The sequence below is a fragment of the Hippopotamus amphibius genome, chromosome 1 (genome assembly GCF_030028045.1).
Source record: "Hippopotamus amphibius kiboko isolate mHipAmp2 chromosome 1, mHipAmp2.hap2, whole genome shotgun sequence".
NCBI classification, from domain to species: Eukaryota; Metazoa; Chordata; class Mammalia; order Artiodactyla; family Hippopotamidae; genus Hippopotamus; species Hippopotamus amphibius.
The window spans coordinates 1,650,478-1,670,604 of record NC_080186.1 but is presented as its reverse complement, the minus strand read 5'-3'; the positions used below and the strand labels follow the sequence as shown (position 1 = coordinate 1,670,604).

Below are 20,127 nucleotides of genomic sequence, written 5' to 3'. Positions count from 1 at the left end.
CCGCTACTGTCTTCGGACGAAAGATGTTGGAATTGGCTAGAAATGCCGACCCCAGGAAAGGCCCTCGTGGCTCTGAAGGGGTTCGCAAGGTCGCCATCAACCGAACCCCTCCTGGGTCCCCACCCCTCACGCTCCCAGTCCAGGCACGGTTCCCCCGGGCGCCCCGTGAGGACACCTGGCCAGGAGGGCCTGGGTGCCAGCATCCACGCAGGGACACGGGACCAGGTGCGCGCCAGCAGTGCCTCCTGCCACCTGCGGCACCTGGGGAAGACCCAGCCCGGTGTGTGCTGTGCCCCCCTGCTCCCCGAATTCACAGGTGGAGGTCCTAACCCCCAGCACCTCCCAGCGAAACCGGAGGTGAAAATCTCATCCTCACACGTGTCGTGCGTTCAGACGAGGTCCCGCCGGGCTGGGTGGGCCCCGGGACAGACCCTCCCCGACAGGCTGCAGAGCGAGGGCGGCCCTGCCGACAGCCGGACCTGGGACCTCGGCCTCCAGACTCAGAGCGAACGCCTGGGTGAAGTCGCCCCGTGGCTGGTACTCTGTTGCCGCAGCCCCGGGGCCGGCGCAGGCAACGCTGGGGGCAGCCGCCGCCTCCTCACGGGCAGGGGCGCTGCGTTCAGATCCTTCCCGTGTCCGTTCGGCCAATGCCTTCCCCCAGATTGGCCAATCTGAAAAGTCCCGCAGAGCGAGAACCCACCAAGGCCACCGTGGCAGTCACGTTGTTGTTTTCAAAGTCCTCGTTGTTTGCTAAATCCAGTGTCCGAGGAGCTGCGTGGAGCTGTCTGAGGGGCAACTGCTGAAGACCCTGGGCCCCCCGTTTGTGCAAATTCCCAGAGAAACTCGGTGAACAAACCAGGGTGCAGCAGTCCACACTGCTCAGAAGGAGGTCATCAGGGAGCCGGTGTGCACCGGCTTCCACGTATGTCACTGGCTTCAAGGCCGGGTAACTCGTCAGAGACGAGAAGGCCGCCTCGGGGAGCAGAGCTTCTGTGCAGGTGCTGGGGCTGGAGCCGCCCGAGGGTCCCACGCTGACCCTTCAGTCCAGAGGAAGTGCCAGCCCTGCCCGTCCCTGGGAGCAGACTTTATAGGAATATGTACACACGAAGGTTGCCAAGTGGTTACCCATGCGGGCTGGCCTGTGTTTTGAATGTACGGAAAACAGGCGTTTCTTATTTCCAAGTGGTACCCTGAAAGGGGCACATTCGTGTCCTCCAGCGAGGCCATTCACAAGGCTGAGAAGACCCGTGTGCATTTCAGTCCACAACAGAAAGAGAGAGGAAGGTTTCTACGAAAATTTTAACCACCAGGTTGTGGGTGGAAGGATGTCTAGTGAAAAATCCCTTTTTTTCCTCCAGATCCAGCAAAGAAATCTCTCCACAGCTCTCCACTTCCCCCCCTCTTAAAGATCAGAGTCTTCAAATGACAGGCGCCTTCAGGACTCTTCACTTCAATCCTTGCTTAGCAAGTGGAGAAACTGAGGCCCAGCGATGGGGGTGGCCGTTGGGGTCTCTGCCCACAGCACAGGCTTCCCGTCCCACGACACGAACATCTTAGTAACCTGTATGTGGCGTCTCAGAAAGCCTCACACGTGTACCTGATGTTTAAAAGGAACAGAAGGGAAAAAGGCTGGAAGTGGCCATTCTAACCCTCGCCTGCTCAGCGTTGACGGGGTGCTGCCGTCCTGATAGCAATGTGGCAGCTCCTGGCAGTCCTGGGGTTTGAAGGCACCTTAAGGTACAGGATCCAAGAACCGCCCCGACGCCCACGGTGCCAGGTCTCCCAGCATCTCCCCGCGTCTGCCGTACTCTCCCAGCGTGAAGGATGTGTCGTTTACTGGAAACAGGTGATATGAACAAACCCCAAGTCGGGATCAGGAGTCCAACGTCCTAGCGGGTGGCTGGAAAGCCCTCCCGACCTCCACCCTCTGCCCTCTGCCTCGGAGGCACAGGGCACGGGCAGGGGCCGGGGTGGCTTAGGACAGCCGAGCCGCAGCGGGCAGTGGGCCCCTCACTGCGGGGAGCCCTGCCTGGGGCGCGTGTGGCTTCCGCGGGCCTGGACAGGCACAGCTGAAGCCAGGAAGCCAGAGGCACTGGGTCGGTGCTCCGGGCTGAATCCCAGGCTGGCAGAGGCGGGCGTCCTCGGAACCAGCGCGCCCGCTCTGCTGGATCAGGAGGCAACTCAGTAAAGGTGGAGGTGGAAGCGGGCGGGAGGTGCTGACCGGAGGAGGACGTGCCCCATCCTGGTGGGTCCAGCGGGAGAATCAGCCTCCTCCATCCCAGCCCGGAGGACCTGCCCGGACGCTGGGCGTGGCCCCGAGGATGGCAGCCCAGGGTGGGGAGAGGGAGCCCGTGTCCACAGGCCGCCCTGGGCCTGATGGCCTGCTGTTTGGGTGACCCCATCTTTCACATATTTTAGATTCCAAGGAGGATTAAACAAGGAGGTGAACCCAAGACAGACCCTCAAAAGTCGGGGAATCCCGGTGTCGTCTTCGGGCTGTCAATGGGCCGTGGGTTCCCCCGGGGCCTCTCTGGTCGGGGCCTGGTGTGGACGGCGCATCTGTCTGAGAGAAGCAAGCGTGGGTGCGTCAGGGAGCCCGGACCTGCCAGGGTGTCACCGGGAAGCCAGCGACTCCACCAACCCTGGTCCCGAGAGGCCTTTCGAGGGTCAGCTGCTCCGAGGGGCCGTCCCACGTCCTCAGGGAGACTCAGGAGCCCCCGCGATGACCAGAGTCCAGACCTCACCAGGGACCGGTCCCCGAGGGCTACAGGACTCACGCTGGGAGCTTAGCTGGCCCAGCGGCCCTCGGACACGCTGGGTCCAGGCTGGGCTGCCCTCCTGAGGGCCAAGGCCAGTTCCTCGTGTGCTGGAGAGGCCGCCTCTCAGCCCTGGCACTGCTGTCCTGCATCCCTGGACGAGCTTTCAAGGCAGCATCACGAACATCATCCCCACGCAATGCCGGCTTTACAGACAAGGGAGACACTTCCCTTCAGCGGGGCGGCCCCTGGGATGACACCAGCGGAGTCGAAGGCTTTTATCAAAGAGCAAAATGGGCCCCCTTTCTGTCTCCCTCCTCAAAGGAAGGCTGTGCAGGTCACGATCCCTGAGGGGGCTTCCCCAGAGTCCTCACGCAGGCCCTTCCCCCGCCACCCTCCTCCTCCTCTTCCTCCTCCTCTTCTTCTTCCCCTTCCTCCTCCTCCTCTTCTTCCTCCTCCTCCTCCTCTTCCTCTTATTCTTCCTCCTCCTATTCCTCTTCTTCTTCTTCCTCCCATTTCTCCTTTCTTCTCCTCCTCCTCCTCTGCTTCCTCTTCCTCCTCCTCTTCTTCTTCTTCCCATTTCTCCTCTTTCTTCTCCTCCTCCTCTTCCCATTCTTCCTCCTCCCCTTCTTCCTCCTCCTCCTCCTCTTCTTCTAACCCCCGGCCCCTGGTCCATCAGTCGCTCTCTTCCTGTCCACCTGTGAGCTGCTGCCCCAAAGCTGGGCGGCCTCCCCCGGAGGCTGCGGGGCTCCAGCCACTTCCCCATCATTATTTTCACTGAAGTCCAGCGCGGCTCACACCCTGTCCACATGGTTCCACGTCGGCCCCGAAGGAGGCCAGGGCAGGGGGCTTGGCCACCCTCTTTGGCGAGCCCCATCCCTCCCCACGGCCACGCAGACCCTGAGGTGCCGCGGGGAAGGAACCAGCCGGGCGTCCTAATCCCTGTCCAGCCCCGCCCGGCAGCACTCTCTCGGCCTCCGCGGAGTGCCGGCTGAAAGGAAGGCTGATAAATTAGTCTAGAGGGAAACAAGGCTGCTTCTACTTGTAAAAGGTCATTGCGACTTTGTTCTGGGTGAGGGTTTATCTCAGCTGCCGCCGGGACAGACAATGCCTCGGGCCTGCATGGCAGAAATCTCAGCCGGGCTCCTGCGACGACCGTGCTGATAAAGCCAGAGTGGACTTTAGAAAGATCTAAATGGGGAAGGAGTGGACGGAGGTATTTCAGAACACGACTGAACGGGGAGGACACAATGGGATGTGCAATTACACTGCACAGCAGCCCCGACGGCAGGGACGCAGACGCGGGGCCGGTCAAAGGTGCCCCTGCGGCCCCGCGCAGGGCGGCGCACCCGGGACGAAGGACGGCAGGACGGGATCCCCGCGCGCCCTGGCGCCGCCCTTCAGGCCACCCCCGCCCCCGGGAACACGGCGGCACGTGTTGCCGGGGAGCAGGGCCCGGCACGCTGACTGCGGTGACGAGGACAGGCATCTTCCCGCGCGGAGGAGGAGACACCACCACCCACGCCGACGTGCATCCTGTCGACTGACTGACTTAAAACGTCACCTTCAGGCCATTTTATCCACTGTGCCCTAAATGTGAGGGCAGGGTGGGGCCGCCGTGCGCCGGGACGCTGGCTCTGGCCCTTCCTACGGGGCCTCCTGTCGTGAGTCCAGGCTGACCTCTCCCCCGGAGAGGCCGTCCCGGGCTGACCTGGCCTCCATCAGAGCAAACCCAGCCACATCCCAGCGCCCAGAGGGGCCCAGAGAGCGGAGAGAGACCTGCATCAGCCCTGAGCAGAGCAGGAGGAGGTGGCCTGCAGGGGACCCTCCCGCAGCCACTGCCCCTCGAAGGGCGGCGCGCGGCTGCGTCACCCTGGTTCTGGCGGAGGCCGAGGTGGCCTGTGACACGCTGAGAGCGCATTCCTAACCTGGGGAGGACCAGCCCACAAAAATTCCCCACTCGAGAGAAGCTCTGATAAGCAGGCCTGGCTGGGAGGTCCACGCCCTTGTCCCATGACCCAGGGAGACCTTTTATGGCCTGCGAGGCCTGGGGTGCTGATCTGACCCAGCAGGGAGGGAGGCCCAGGGAGGGGGCGGACCACGGGCCGGCCAAGGCCGTGCTGGGGGTCCCCAGGGAGCCGCTGGCCAGGAGCTGCCGGCCCTCAGGCAGGGCCGCCCTCCCGGCCCGTCCCGTTCTCCGCGAGGCCGCTGCTGGGAAAGTACTTGACAGACTCTTTCCGTGTAAACGAGCGACACGGCAGATGCCTCGGTCTCAGCAGGGGGGTCCCACCACGTGCGTCTTGCCTGGGGAAGGCGGGGTCAGCCCAGGCCAAACCCGAGACCACCGTCACTCAGCCGGCGGTGGGGGTGCCGTCAGAGGAGGCCGAGTTTTACGTCTGTGCCACTCCACGTGGCCTGGCTGGGAGGTCCACCCCTCGGGGGTCCCCATCCCCCTGAAGGCGTCGGGGGCTGGGCCATCACCCACGGGACAGGGTGGGGGGGGCGGAGCGCCCACGTGGGCGGGGGCGGCTCTAGCTGCTGGGGGTGGGCGCACGGGGGCAGTGGGGCCGGCCCGGGCCCTGCTCTCAGCATGTGTCAGCTGCATGGCTGCAGGGGCAAGAGGCAGGGCAGGAGACGCTGCCCGGGGGTCCCCTGGCTGGTCCCTCACCCTTGGGCCAACCTACCCTGTGACCCTGTGGGACCCCTTCCCTCTCTAGGGCTCGGGGCTCCCCCCTGCACAGTGAGGGGGCGACGTGGTGATGCCCCAACTAGTCTCCGGGCACGACACGGACAATCGGCATCTGGGACCGCCCCCGACCTTGGCCCTCACTGCCATGCCCTTGGGGGGGTCACGTCGCTGGTCCGCCTCCAGGGGGCTCCCCCCCGGAGGACAGCAGTGCCGACAGCCGGCTGTGTGGGGTGGGGGTGGGGTCACTCCGGCATCCCTTCCCCAGCCTCGTCGGCTGCCCAGAGCTCCACCTGGAGGACAGCGGGGCTCCCAGGCTTCTCCTGGCTCCAGGGGTGGGGGGCAGGGCTGGGGTGGGGGGGCGGGGAAATCCAAGGTAAGCCCCTTTCTCAGGGGTTCCATCTGGGAGTGGAGACCTCCCAGTGCCCCCTCTCCCACTGCTAATTAGAATGCAGATTCCTGGGGACCCCGTCAGGAATTATAATCCACTGGGTAAGGGTGGGGCCCTGAAACTGCATTTTAGAGAAGTCTGGGGGCGTCTCAGAGCAGTCGTCTGAGAAGCACAGCTCCACGGGGCCCAAGCCTGAGGTGAGCAGGTGGAAAAGATTTCCTTTCAGGTTGGGGGAGAGGGGTCTGGACTTTGCGCCTCACAGGCTGACGGCCTGGGGTGGGGACCCCGGCTTTCTACCTGAACACGTCTCCCCCCCCAGCCAGGCCCCAGGCACCCCAGGACTGACTCAGAAGCCTGGATCCAGGGAGGCTGGTGGCTATCTCCGGAGTCCAGAGGGTTCCACGGCGGGGCATCTGAAGGGCGGGCACTGATGGCTGCCAGGCCCCGCTGCGGTCCACGGCGCTGGAATTTGGGATCTATTTATAGACCTAATGAGGACCACAGCGTAGAAGGAGGCTTGCGTGGCCGGCGTGGGCACACAGCAGGTGCCTAATGAATGCCAGGCCTTCCTTCTCCTCCACGTTTTGGTCCCCAGAGCAGTGGCCTGGTCAGCCTGCCCCGGCCCTTCTAGTCCTGCCCCGCTCAGGGACCCAGGTGCCTTTGTCACAGTCCGTGAATACGAGATCCCGATTTCCCCTACAGAAAAAAAGAGAGAGAGGCGGGGGGAGGGCAGGAAGAGGGGACAGAGCACCCGTCCTTTCCAGCCCTCTGGGAGCCAGTGGGAAGGACTGAGCCTGGACCCCAGGGAGACGGAGCGGCCCCCCGCCGCCCCAGGAGCAGCCATCCTCCCTCCAGCCTCCTTCCCGCTCACTTCCTTCTGATGTCCCTGAGGCTATTTCCAGGTCTCTGGTTCACAAGCAGCCAGTTCCAGGGTGAGGGCGGGCTGCTGTCACTGGGGTGTGTGTGTGTGTGTGTGTGTGTGTGTGAGAGATGAAGATGGTAAAATACCATTTAAGAAGTTGGTATTCATGGACGTCTCTCGAAAATGAAAAGAAAATATTTATTTCCTTTTTCGCTTGTGAATCAGAATGCTCTATTTAAAGAAAGTACCCTCTGCTGGACTGTGGCTGAGTTATTACCCCTTAAGGAAATAAAGAAGAACTACCAGGGAGGTATTCTTAGTCATTCTCTCTCCTTTTTCCGAAAATTCCTTATATACCCGCGCCTCGGAGCTGGGCCTAAGATAGTGCAGGATTTCACGGCATTCTTGAGCTAAAAACGTCTGGACCTGATGTCATGGTGCTTGGGAGAGAGGGCAGAGGGTCTGCGCTGCGAGCGGTTCCCGGGGAAAAGAGATGGTGCGGGTTTCTGTGTCCCCATCCCCGGTGCACACGCGCACCCAGGCCGCCCCCCGCTCGGCCCTGTTCATACAGGACAGTCCATCTCCTCCGACCCGGGTTCCTATTTCACGGCCCGGGAAGAGGTCCCCAAACCTGTTATCATCCAGGTGGGGTTTGCACGGGGTGTGAACACTCACTGGGCAGCAACTGACGACTTTGGACACGTCCTGGATGCATGCTGTGCCTCCTAGAGGCTTTCAGAAAATCAGTAGAGGGGAAAGAAGAGCCCTGCCATGTTTCTGGGCCTAAAATAAATTCCAGACAACCCAGAAGGAGACTCAGTGCCAGGGGTGAATCAGCCAGCCAGGCGGGGTGAGGGAGCAAAGTGAAGAGAGACTCTGGGCTCCTGGGTCCCTGGGGGGTAGGATGATGCCGGGATGGTTCCGGTGTGTATCCTGGTGCCGCCAAGAGAAAGGACTGGCAAGATGTGGGGCTGAGAGCACCAGTCCCACGAGTGAGGCCATCAGAGCAGCAGGAGGCCCCGCCCTTACAGCCGAGACTGGCCCCGGCCCCCTTACCCCCAAACCCAGCCACAGCACGTTCCCGCACGGCTGGAATTCCAAAAGTAAACACAATAAGATGGTCTAAGAGCCAAATAAAAAGGAGCAAGGTGCACCCCCGCCTCCAGGTGTGCCAGCAAGAGTACACGCAGCTCCAGCTTTAGGGTGAAGGACACACAGAAGATGCTCACGCGTGGTGCCTGCACCAGGATGAGTGTGGAAGAGAGAGGGTGGGAGGTGTGCTCGCGTGCAGCAGGGAGCATGGTCACCTGCCCGTGGGGTGGCTCTGGGAAGAGTCTGCTGTGTATCCGGAGGCCCCCAGCGGCCCATCCCAAACGGTCCCTGGACCCCCTGGTGGAGGGAGTGCGGCGGAAGAAGTCGGGTGGTGGTCCTTTTGGAAAGCCCTGATCCGACAGCGCTCCCGGCTGTCCCTCTCCTGCCCGGGCCCCTGGTGCAGATGCTGGAGGTCTGGAAGGAATCCCCCCTCTTTCTTTCCAGACCAGCTGTTCTCACCCCCAAGGCACATTCTCATTTCCTGGGAGTTTTCACAAACCCAATGCTCAGGAAGATTTGTTGGGACTTTTGGTTTAAAACCAGAACCGTCCTGGGCAAACAGACATGGCTGGTCCCTCATCTGGCGAAAGCCTGGCGTCTCTGGGGTGGGGTCTGGGCACCTGTATTTCTGACGCTCCAGGTGATTCCCTGTGAGACCCGCGGACCGAGATCTCTGCTCTCAGGTCCCAGACGCCTGGGAAACGTCTGAAGGACAGTCCTGACCCTCGAGTACCAGCTGTCACATTTTTCTCTGCAAACGCAGCAGACGCTGTCCAGAGTCTGGGCTTCCCCTCCTCCCAGGCTGCGTGAACCTCCTCTCTGCTCCTCTCTGGAGCAGTGGGGGGGCTGCTGAGCCCCGCTTTCCTCTCCTGCCATCCTGGGGTCACAGGCCCACCTGCAGGCCTGGCTGGGGCTGAAAGTGCCCGGGGCTCTGTGGCTGTAGGGAGCTTAGGGCGCCGAGGAGGCGGCCACCGCCTGCACACCCGCTGCTTCTGCAGGGGCTGCTGGGGAAGGAAATGCCCGCGGGTCCAGACCAGCTGCTGCCGTGGCTGGTGTTGCCCCTGGACGATGACACTTCCTTCCTGAGTCCTGGGGAGCTGCCAGGCCTTGTCCCTTTGGGGGCCGGACAGGACCCCCTCGACCCCAGGAGGTCGGTGCAGGGCGCAGGGCGCTGGGAAGCTCAGGCTTCTCGGGCCACCAGGTGCATCCAGGATCTTTTAGGTGACAAGTCAAGCACATGCGTCTGTCTCCAGGTGGCTGGGATTTCTTGTTTGGTCGTTACGGGGCAGGGACTAGAGAGAATTGAAACCCATTCCCAAGAGCCTCAGGAACTCGGTCCCGGGGAGGTGGGCGCTTGCCTGAGCCCAGGGCATGTGGTAAGCTCAGCAGGAAAGAGGACAGCGTCCGTGAGGCCAGAGTGTGAGGGTATACATGCGGAAGAAAGAAGAGGAGGCCTGTCCCCCACGCAGTCCTGGGGTGTCCACGTGACCCCCGGCCGGGCCAGTGCAGGTGCCAGGGCGCGGAGGCCAGCCCCACCCGGAACTCTTGCCCCCCTCTCCATCGCACTGAATGTGGTCTCAGTGCTTGGACCTGGGAAAGCGTTCTGGGTCCCCAGGGAAGCTGGATCTCAGAGCCATGTTTTCACACATGTGTCACGGAGCCTTTGAAAAGTGTCCCCGCAATGTTCTGTCCTGGAGGCGTTACAGGCCGAGCTCCCTCGGTGCCGACACCCCACGTCCCAGGGAAGAGACACACTTTGGACCAAAATTAGACCTCCAATTTAAGGATGTGCGGCCCCCACCTTCGAAGAGAAAGCATCATTTTTCTAAAAATATATGCAGGGGGACCTGCGTGCACACAGTTTCCTTCCTCTGAACCCCATGCCTTTCCTCAAGGCCAGGGACCCTGGACAATCATCCCATCTTTCACTTACAGCAACCTCTCAGTGTCTGAGATTTTGCCTGGAACATCCCCTACCCCGGCATCTCTGGACTTTCCGGCAACCCATGGTCCTTGAGGGTGGCCAATGGGTGCTGGCCCTCCCCAAAGCCATCCGGGGGACCCGGGGAGCTGGCTTGGGGGCCGTGTGACTGTACCACTGGAGAGACAGGGCAGCCTGAGGCCTTGGGGCTATTTCCCCTGTGACCCTGGAGCTTCCCACGGGCCCTGGGCCAGACGCAGCCGTTTGTTGATTGAGCAAACGAACACGTATAATAATATTCAGGAAGCACAGCCAAGGGGATGAGGTAATCCACTCAAGTGAATTCTTCAGATAATTGAAACCCCGTCAATCCACGTTAACGTTTTCCGCCAGCTCCCTGAGCAGAGGCAGACACATGCTTTTCGACAGATGTGTCTGAGTGCCCGTTACAGGCTGGGCAGCCCTCTGGGGGAGACAGGCGCTCCGCCAAGAGACAGGCAGGACCGGGCACCTTCGGTGTGACCATCACTCCTGCCGCGTCCCCGCGGGGGCCTGCACGGCGCTCCCCAGCCTGGCGCTCCGCTGCGCGGCCCTGCCTCGGGGGCAGGCGGCGCCTCTGAGGAGCGAGCGCCCCAGCCCGGCTCCCTCCGGGCTGTCACGCGCAGCCATCTCTTAATTAGCAAAATAAACAGCACGATAATAAATGTCATGATTTACTCAACAAATGATCAAAATCATTGTTTTTCAGACCCCAGGGCAATAAAATGCAATCATGGGGTGATGTATTCCGGCCAGGGTGAGTGGGAGCTGCGTCAGCGGGCAGGCTGTGTCTGGGGGGGGGGGGGGGGAGGGGCGGGGAGCTCGAGCATCCTCCCGGCAGAGGACAGAGCACCTCCCTCAGAGATGGAGCCCCGGGGGCCGTTTCCACGCACCCCATGCTCCCATCTGTGTCCAAGGACACGGCGGCCAGGTCCGGGGTGCACGGGGAGCACATCTGTGCTCGCTTCCCAAACGGCAGGGAGTCCCTTCCCGGTGTCCCCCGAAGCACCCGGGAGGGGGAGGTTTAGAATCCGTGAATGTTCCGGACGCCCCCCGTGGGGAGGAAGGCGGGTGAACCGCGGGAGGAGGGCGCCCAGCCACGGGGCCAACCCGCGACTTCCCGTTTTGCTCAAGTACAATTCCTACACGAAACAAGGCTGCTCTTGCCTCCTTGACGCTGAAGGTGCCGGGTCGCCCACGCTGCCCCGGCAGGGGACAGAAGGGCTTTTGCCAGAAGCATCGAGTCACTGGGAACCGTGTGCACCACAAAAAGAGATAAGGAGAGGGGCCTTTGGATTTTCGTTCGATGGAATGGTCCAGAACAGGAATTCTGTTCTCCGAGTAGAAAGAAAATTGTTTCCGTGGTGTCCCAAAATGGCGGTAAGAATCATCGGTTTGACCTTGATTTTCAGCCCATCTTCCAAGGGACCCCCGCTCTGGGTCTGCGAGGGGATGTCCCTGGACCCCCGTCTCCTGCTGGACCCCCAGACCAGACCCCGTGGGAGCAACCAGGCTCCAAGCCCGGCCAGGCCACAAACCGCTCCCACCACCCTGCACCCCTCGGGGGTCCCGAATCATCTGGGCTCCTCCTCGGACGTCCTCTTCTACCTTCGCTAGAGTGTCACTGCCTGTTCTTCTTCAGGAACTGAATGGCATGTGAACTGCAGTAAAATCGGATCAGCCTGACGTATGAAGCTTAATGACCGGCGTGAAATTGAACCACGACACACAAAACTCGGGACCGGATTGCAGGCCGTCGGGTGTTGTCCCAGCGACCTGCCTCTGACGGCCCTGCATCTGCCCCGGCCTCCCCAGCTGTGACGCTTAGGCCCTGACATTTTCCTAGTGACCGTCTTTGTCCCCTGGCCTGCTGTGGGTCGAGCTGACCACAGGCCTGGGGAGAGTGTCCCTGCAGGAGCACGGGGACACGGTCAGGCGGCCTCACGTCGGGACTCGCAGGTTCGCTGGAGGCCCCGCTCCCACCCGCAACCACGGAAAGATCCGGGCTCTGGAGCCTGGGTTTTCCCCTCCTAACCTCAGGCCCTGTTTGCAGCAGGGCACAGGCGAGGCCCACACCTGCCCGTGAAGGGGCAGCCGCTGGCCGCTCCCTGGCCTGGACGCCGTCACACTCGAGCAGGGCACAGAAACAGAGCGAGTCGCCGGCCGTCTGTTTCAGGACGCGGTGAGGCTGTTTGATTTCTACCCTAGAGAAGCGTGGAGCTAGAAAGCAACCACCTCGACCTTACGATTTATTCCAGGCAAAACCGGGTTCACCCTGGGTCTTCAGGGGGCCTGCTTCTCCCCCGCGTCCAGCCCGACCGTGACGACGGTGACGCAGACAGCTGCTCGCGAGCGCGTTGGACGGGACGGGACAGGATGGGAGGCCGTGAAGCCCAGAGACGGGCCCAGGGCAGGCGGTCTGGGCCCGAACTCGTCAAGGAAACAAGGTCAGACAGACCCCGCCGGCACGACTGGAACACGACGTGAGGACGTGGACGCGAGGCAAACACCTGGCGGTGCTGGCGCCGGCGGGAAACAAGGCGGGCGGGCCGCGGCCCCGGAATCAAGGCGCTGCCCGGGCGCACAAGTGACATCGCAAAGCCAACAGGCACCGGGCAGACGGCAGCCAGGTACCGGGCCCGCACTGGGCGGCGGCGGTACCGGCCGCTTCTTTAAAAACAGAGCAAACAGAGGCCCGCACCAGAGCAGACAGGCACCAAGCTGCCTCAAGGTCGCCCGTGGCGATGCCGGTCGGGTTCCTTTACCTCCCCGCATCTGAAGCCGCCCCCTAATCCCACAGCCCAGGCCTTTCTGAGCTCACGCACAAACACCCCTAAGTTCCTCCCGCACGGCCAGGTGGGGAGAACAGGACAGGCTGTCTGCGAAAAGCCACCGCACAGCCCGAACCACTCACCTGTCACGTCGTCTGAAGATGCTCTCCTCGGCCCAGGGAGGGCCACCCTGTGGGTCTCCGAAGAGTCTACCTCCCGCCCCCAGCAGGGCTGCATCTCCCAGCTCCTCACTTCCCACCTCACCTTGCTCCCACCTGGCCGGCTGGTTCTGCAGGTGACCTGACCTTGAGAGGCGCACGTGCAGATGGCCACCTGGGGACAGCAGGGGACAGGCTGGCTCACACGGTCCAGCTGCAGCCTCTACCACCCTGGGTTGTGGTGAATTCTGGCTGGCCTGCTCCTTCGTCCATCTGGTCAACCCACTCCCCACCCAAACCTTCAGTCTATAGAGCTCAGGCTTTCAGCTGGCACCTGGTAGGGGGCTTCTGTGTCCCCTGATGTGCTACCACAAACCACACTCCACCTGCTCGATGGGGCGTCCGGCATTCGGGGCACCCCCGTGTCCTTGTGAAGCAAACGGAGGTTTCATGTCTGCGGTCACCACCACCCATACGCGCGCCGAAGCAGGCAGCCTGTTTGAGACCCTTACAAAGGGCCCGGGGGAGACGCCCAAGGGCCACTGAAGGTCTGGGAGCCTCCCCAGGGTTAAGAGGCCATGCACACCTCTAGGGGGCAGCTTTCTAAGCCGTAAGTCGCGAGAGGGCAAAGACAGACCCAGCGTCACCCCTCGCTGGACCCAGAACACCGACAGACACACAGCTTGGGAACATCCGCAAAGTCGCCGAGCGGCCGGGGCGTCGGCTCCCCGACCCCCACCGCCCCGGTCCGCCTGCCGGGGACTCGGCTGCCGGCCACACAGGGCCCTCTTCCCTCCTTGGACAGCGTGCCCCTTCCCAGAACCGACCTCCACCCCAGCACTTTTGGACGCTGTGAAACACCCAGAAGGAATCTGGGTTGGCATTTGCATTTTCCGTCCAGGCAGGGTCCCTGCCAAAAATACCACCGAACATTGGCTGTGTGGGGCCGGCAGAAAGGCCAGGACCAGAGGGGACAGCGCTTTTGTGGGCCCCACGGTCCTCATGAGACCACCTTGAAAGCCCCCCACGTGGGGGCCCGAGCAGGATGCCTCCAGGGGGAGGGCCTCCTTCAGGGGTGTCAGCAGCCTCCCCCCGCCCCACTGTAACCGGCCTCCCACTCCAGGACCATCGCATCCAGCCCAGACGGTCAGGGACATCTAAACCACAAGACACCCTTCTCTGCCCCCGCTCATCTGAGACGTGGGGGCTGCTCTTAGGGAGCCGGCGGACCTGGGCGGCCCGGCAGGAGGCCCTTGGCATCGACATGCCCGGGGCCCCTGGGGCCGCGCGGCCACCAGGCACGTTTTACGAGCTGCCCCCCGCTGCTCCTGCCAGGAGCTGGGCCCCCATCTGAGGAGCTTTCCCCGGAGTAGAGACTCCTGTCTGGGAGATCCCATCCATCTCCGAGGTTCTGCCGAGATCGCACCCTTAGCACCTAAGATCCAGACGGGAAGCTCGGGGGGTTTAAGACATGAGCTCATTAAAGACACAGTTCCAGGAAGAGAGCAGGCGCAGAGGACAGGGCTGCCAGGCGGCCACGGGGCCCTCTGGTGTTTTCGGAGTCGCGTCATGGGAGCCGCGGGATAAAATAAGCCTGGGAAATGTGACATTCGGACGCTGTCTCCGACCCAGCCTCCTGCCTCGGGCGGCTCCGCTCACCCGGCTTTATAAATAGACGGAGCGCGCGCTAAATGGCTGCGATCAATCACCCCGCACGACAGGGCTCACCTCCCAGCCGAAGTCCGCCTCCTTCAGCGCGGCCCGGGGCGCCACCATGTACGGGCCGAACCGCTCCCCGACCTCCATCTTCTTTTTGGCCCAGATCCCCAGGCCGGCCCCGGGGATGGAGGACTCTCGGAGCTCGAAGTCAGGCGGGACGGGGATGTCCTCAGGAATGTAGACGGGGGCCTCGTAGGGCGAGCCCTCCTTGGGGGTGAAGCCCTCGCTGGCGGGGAAGGGGGACATGGCGCTGTCCTCAGTCTCGTCCTCAGCGCTCTCTCCAGCCAGCATGTCGGGGTCCGGCCCGTACATGTTATTTACAAGGTCGCCGTCACCTGCAGGAGACAACACAGCGTCAGACTCTGGGGCTCGACGTCCTGGGGCTCGAGGCTCGGGGACTCCCTGGCACGTGGGACAGAACAGAACCAAGGGCACCAGGGGCCCAGGGTCACCGGGCCGCCCTCCCTGCCCAGGAGGCACAGCCTCTGCGGGGGCTCCTGGGGGGGGGTGCGTCCAGCGGCGCCTTGGGGAACAACGCAGACCCCGCCCCGCCCCAGTGAGGGGCAGAGAGTTCTCCCTGGGCTCCCCGAGACCCCTGGCAGCGGCCTGAGGACACGCTGGCCTGTGTGCGTTAGGGCAGGAGGGAAGGAGGTACCCTCGCTCCACGGGTCGGCGGCGGCGGGGAAGCCGACACGCCAGGCACCCGACCCGGGGCCGAAGGTGAGGACTTCGTTCCAGACCCGATGTGTCTGCAGCCATGGAAATTAGGGGACAGGGCCAGCCCCAGGTTCTCGGGAGGATTCGGAATCTGGGTTACTGTGGAACCTGCCCCGTGCCTGGGCTGCTCTGGGCAGCTCGGCGGGGCCGACTGGGCCCCGGGGAGGGTCCCTGGAAATTTCCCATGACCTCATGGCAGGTTAGGACAGAGGCCTGCTGAGGTCATGAGTATGGGACCCGTGGGGTGGCAGGTCATGGGACAGAGCAAAAGCGTCCCCGGCTTGTCTGTCCAGTGTGGACCTTTCTTTGCGGTCCTGCTTAAGAGGCAGTTGGTACCAAAATAGTGCCGCCCAGAAGTTCACCCGAGGGTGGGCTGAGGCACTGAAGAGATAAGAAAGAAGGGAGGTGGCGCGGGAGAGGCAGGGAGACCAAGCAGGTCATACAGCCAGGAGATCAGCGTCGCCCCTGGGTGTCGACCCGAGAGTGGGCACCAGGGATGGTGGCACGTGAGGCTTCCCAGCGGGGCTACCCACAGGGCCCCCAAGGGAGGAGCAGCCCCAGTGTCCATCGGCAGAAGGGTGGCTCAGCGCACGTGGTCCCTCCAACACCAGAATGTTGTGTTAATATAAGAAAAAAGGGATCGCTGCCACAGGCTGCCACACGCCAAGCCTCGCAACCATCCCACCACGTGAAGGAGGGCGAGCACCAGGGGCCGCGTCGTAGGATCCCATTTATGGGAAACGTCCAGAAAAGGCAACTCCACGGAGACAGGATCCACGTGGGTGGGGGCTGAGGGGAGGGGGGGATGGGGAGTGACCGATGGATGGGCACGGGGTCTTTCCTGGGGGGAGAAAATGTTCTACAACCCGAGAGAGGTGGCGACGCCTCCCCCTGGAGCACGGGTCCCACGCCCCTGACGTGTCCGCTTTGAAATGGTTAATTTTTGCATGGTGTGAATTTCACTCAATAAAACTAAAGAAGTCAGAGAAGAGCGGAGGACGCGAAGGGCGGCCGGGGTGGCGGCAAGGCGGGAGGGTGGTTCAGAGCCTGCTGACCTCTGATCTAGATGCTTCCGCCCAAGCCCCTCCTTCCGGGACTCGGAAACCTTAGAAAGTGACCCAAACGCTGTGGTCACTTTGGCAGTCGTCGCGTGCCCCCTCCCTGCTCCCTGACGTCGGCTGGTGAAAGGGACGTCTCCGGGGAGACGGGAACTTTTGAGTAAGAGCAAAACGACTTCAGGGTCCTCGTGGGGGTGGCAAACAGATCCGTGGGAGACGTCACAAAATGTTTTCTTTCAAAAGAAACCAAAGTCGTAAAAAAAAAAAAAACCATGGGGATAACACTTATTTAATCCAGCAGTATTCACAGAAGTAATTATGATGTTTTAAGTGGCCAACGGTTCCTTTTTAATGGACTCGTAGGATCCTTTCAAACACGCAACCGCAGCCCGGCAGCTGTCGCTCTCCCACCCTGGGGCCCCGAGCTGTTTCGGTTTGAAAAGAGCACCCCCGACCCGTCCCGGGCCGCGTGCGCACCAGGGGGACCTGGGGGGTGATTAACAGGCCGCCTGACTGTGTGACCTGGTGACCGCAGACTCAGGTGGGACCCCCAGGGCGCTCCCCGCCCCCTCCAGGGCCTGAGGCTTTGGCCTCCGGGCTGGTGAGGCGTCCAGCCCTGGGGGTGGGACGGCCGCTGGGCCGCGACCGGGGACGTGTCCCCGTCCCCTGCGCATCCATCTCACGGCCCTTTTTTTGTTTTTCTGGGGGTTTTGTTTTGTTTTTTCTGCTTGAATTCTACTTCCCAAAACGCCTCACCTACTGGAGGCAAATCAGCACTTGAAGGGCCTGTTTAATTTACTGGCTGGGAGAGAACGGTGGTGCTTCCTGCTGATTCAAGGGCGCCTGTGCATCGCCCACCTCCGCCCGCCCACCGCGGTCACCGGGGTTAAGTGACTGCCCGGAGCCGCCAGGGAAGCCCCGCTCTCGTCTGGCTGCCCCCCTGCTGGGGGGGGGGCGGGGGGCTCTTTCTTCAGATGTGGCTGAGAGGAGGCCTAAGGGTGCGCGGAAAACATCTGGAGGATAGGAGGTGTGCTCGGCGGCCCCCCAGGCCCCGCAAGAAGCAGAGAGCAGCTCGGGTGCTGCTGGAGCTCGTGCAGGACAAGCCCCGACGGTCCCCCTCATCTCCCACCCCCAGGGGTGTGGCCCCAAGCCCGAGGCTGCATGGAAAGAGCATCCCCCCTCGGCCCAGTGCCCCACCAGGCGGCCCTCGGGAAGGCCGACGGGCATTTCCAGGGAGGGGGCATCCCTGCCCCAGGCCCCCAACGCTGCCACCCAAGCCCGTGACCACCGGCACAGTCCCAGCCGGTGCACTCTGGAAGGGCAGACTGCGGTGCCAAGAGCACCAGTTTTTTACGACCTCGGACATCCAGGCTGGGCCGTAGTGTGCTACCTACTCGTCAGGAGACCACGTCCTCCACTGGGGTTTTGCGGGCTTTTCAGGCTCAAGGCTCATGACCCAGCGCACCGTTCCCAAAATTTCTCCTGGGAGGTCCACCCAGATACTCAAAGCAGGGGAGGGGAGGGTGCAGGCAGCAACAGGAGGAAGAGGAGAACCACGGAGCGAGCCCGAGCTGTGGTCACGGCCACGGCAGTCAGCCCACAGCCGTCAGGCCACGGAGCACCAGCTGTCAGGGCCGGGTCCCCACCAGGGTGCCAGGCTCTTGGCGGACTTCATGCCAAAACCCAGTTTGGAGGCTAGTCTGTCCCCCTCTGTCCCAGATCTCTGAAGCCACCCCCCTATCCCCCCCACCCCCAGAGAGCCCCATCCAAACCTCAAACCCACGGCCAGGATGTCAGGGTCTGGAGAGAGAGGCCCCCAGTGAGCACCGTTGTGCCCGACCGGCCGGGGGCAGAGGGTCCCTCCAGCAGCGTCCCCGCGGGCCTGGCGGCCCTGCCCTGGCCAAATGGGCAGCATCCCCTGAGGGCGATGAGCAGGATGTAAGGACCCCGGCCCTTCCCGGGAGCCCCAGCTGCCCACAGCCCCTGGACCCCACAGGTCGACGCCTTGATCCGTGGCCAGGGGCGCATGTGGGGCTTCTCCAAGCCCGTGTGTGTTTAGCTCTGGTTCCTCCTTTACTGTGTGGCGGGGTTTGTAGGAGCAGCCGTGAAACCACGTGGGGTGCGTGGGGAGGCTGCGGGCGGCCCCCGGGAGCCGGGAGTGGGGGGGTGTGCGGCAGAGTATGTGTGTGCGTGTGTATGCGAGCGTGTGTGCGTGTGACGCATGTGTGAGCACGTGTGTGTGCGGAGCACGTACGTAAGAGGAGGCAGTGACGCCACCTCGGCCAGCCCCCTGCCTCCGCGCGGCACTGTGGGTGGGGAGGGCATCGCTGCCTCTGCCCGGAGACCCCCGAGAAGAAGGGAGGAAGAAGGCCCCGTGCGGGGGCCGCCTTTCCCCTCCAGCACGAGCAGCAGGGGGCACGGCTGCCCCCACCACAGGCCGGGAGGGCCCCGCGGAGAGGTCAGCTCTCAGGGTGCACGCAACATCACGTGTCTCTCAGAAGACTGGCCGTTGTTACAAGACGATGCTTCCGTGTCCATTCCTGAAAACCTGCACCCTTTGGGGGCCCGGGCCCCACGCCCTGCCTGGCAGGTGGAGCGTCTCACGTGGGGCGAGGGTGCTGCACGTCGCCCGGCAGCCACCCGGGCCGATGCGCCAGGACCGGGGACGGTGCGCTCGCCGGAAGCCATCCGGACCCAGAGGTGAGCTCAGCCTGACGCCGGCCGGGCCTCAGCCCGCAGACGCTGCAGAGCTTCCTCCCCCACCCAGCACGTGCTGTGAGACCCGCCTTTCCTCCCCTCCACACAAAACAAAACAAAACAAAACACACAGGCAGTGCTTTTGGGTAAAACTGAAAATACGTCCAAGTCTGGGTCTCCTTTCTGGTTCAACGGTGTCTCACCCTCATCATTTGCGTCCAGACACAGAAGTGGGTGTGGTCCAGACACAGAAGTGGGTGTGGTCCAGACACAGAAGTGGGTGTGGTCCAGACACAGAAGCGGGTGTGCGAGTGTCACAAGAAGGCAGAGTAGCCGTGGAGGCTCTGGCCGGGGGACACGTGGCCGGGGCGCCCAGCCTGCAGGACGCGGCAGCTTGACCTGTGGGCCTGGGCACCCCTCCCCGCAGAGACAGCCCACGTGGCAACCATCTCGGGGTCGGTGGCTTAAAAACAAATCGCCCTCGGCCAACTTGATGCTGACCCTGGCGGGGGGTGGGGGGGCACCACCGCCCCCAAATGGGACAGAAGAAATCCTCACACGAGAGGGGAAAGAGGGAACCCGGGACCCCTCGAGCCAAGCTGCCCAGGACGGGGACTTGGGGCACCACCGTCGCACCCACACTGGTGGCTGGCCTGGACCCGGAGTTCGGTTTGCGGATGGAGCTCTGACGGGAGGGACCGTCGCGGTGGACTCCACCCAGGCCCCTCGAGGTCACCTCGCTGTCTGCCCTCGGCCTCTGCCTGCTCCCCACGGGTCTGGGATGCTCGGCCCTGCCCCGTGAGGACTCGTGGACCCGCTGGCTGCCTGCTTCCTGGCTAGCGCCTGAGGGCCTCCCTGACCTCTGCAGCCGGCCCGGGCACCCCGCAGACCCCAGCCCCAGGGGGCCCAGCCCCTCCTCAGGCCTCAGAGCCTCCTCTTGCGTCCACCCCAGAGGAGGGCCGGCAGCCTGGCCTGGACCAGCCCTTCACGATCAGCTGGCCACCCTGGCAGTGGCCGGGTCCTCGGAGCTGACCCCTTCTCCATGTAAATTAGAATAAACACAGCCGCCCTGGGGGTGGCCGTGTGCGATGGCCAGGCCGGGACGCGGGGCTCGGCTGGCTCCCCTAAAGCTCCCGGCCACCCTCACTGCTCTCCAAGAACACACGTGGGGCTGAAGTTTGTGACGGGCCTCTTCCTCGGTCAGGGACATGCCCAGGTCAGATCCGCCCCCGCCCCCCGTACATCACGTAAGCCGGCCCC

The 20,127-nt window shown here is 63.1% G+C and overlaps 1 protein-coding gene across 1 annotated transcript in view; it reads right to left on the bottom strand.

Moving 5' to 3' along the window:
• The window catches only part of PRDM16 (PR/SET domain 16), a 315,585-nt gene that overhangs the window by 198,215 nt on the left and 97,243 nt on the right, over window positions 1–20,127 (bottom strand). The window contains exon 2 of the mRNA XM_057750442.1: window positions 14,405–14,730. Coding sequence (XP_057606425.1) covers window positions 14,405–14,730 — 326 coding nt within the window. The remainder of the gene's footprint in view (window positions 1–14,404; window positions 14,731–20,127) is intronic.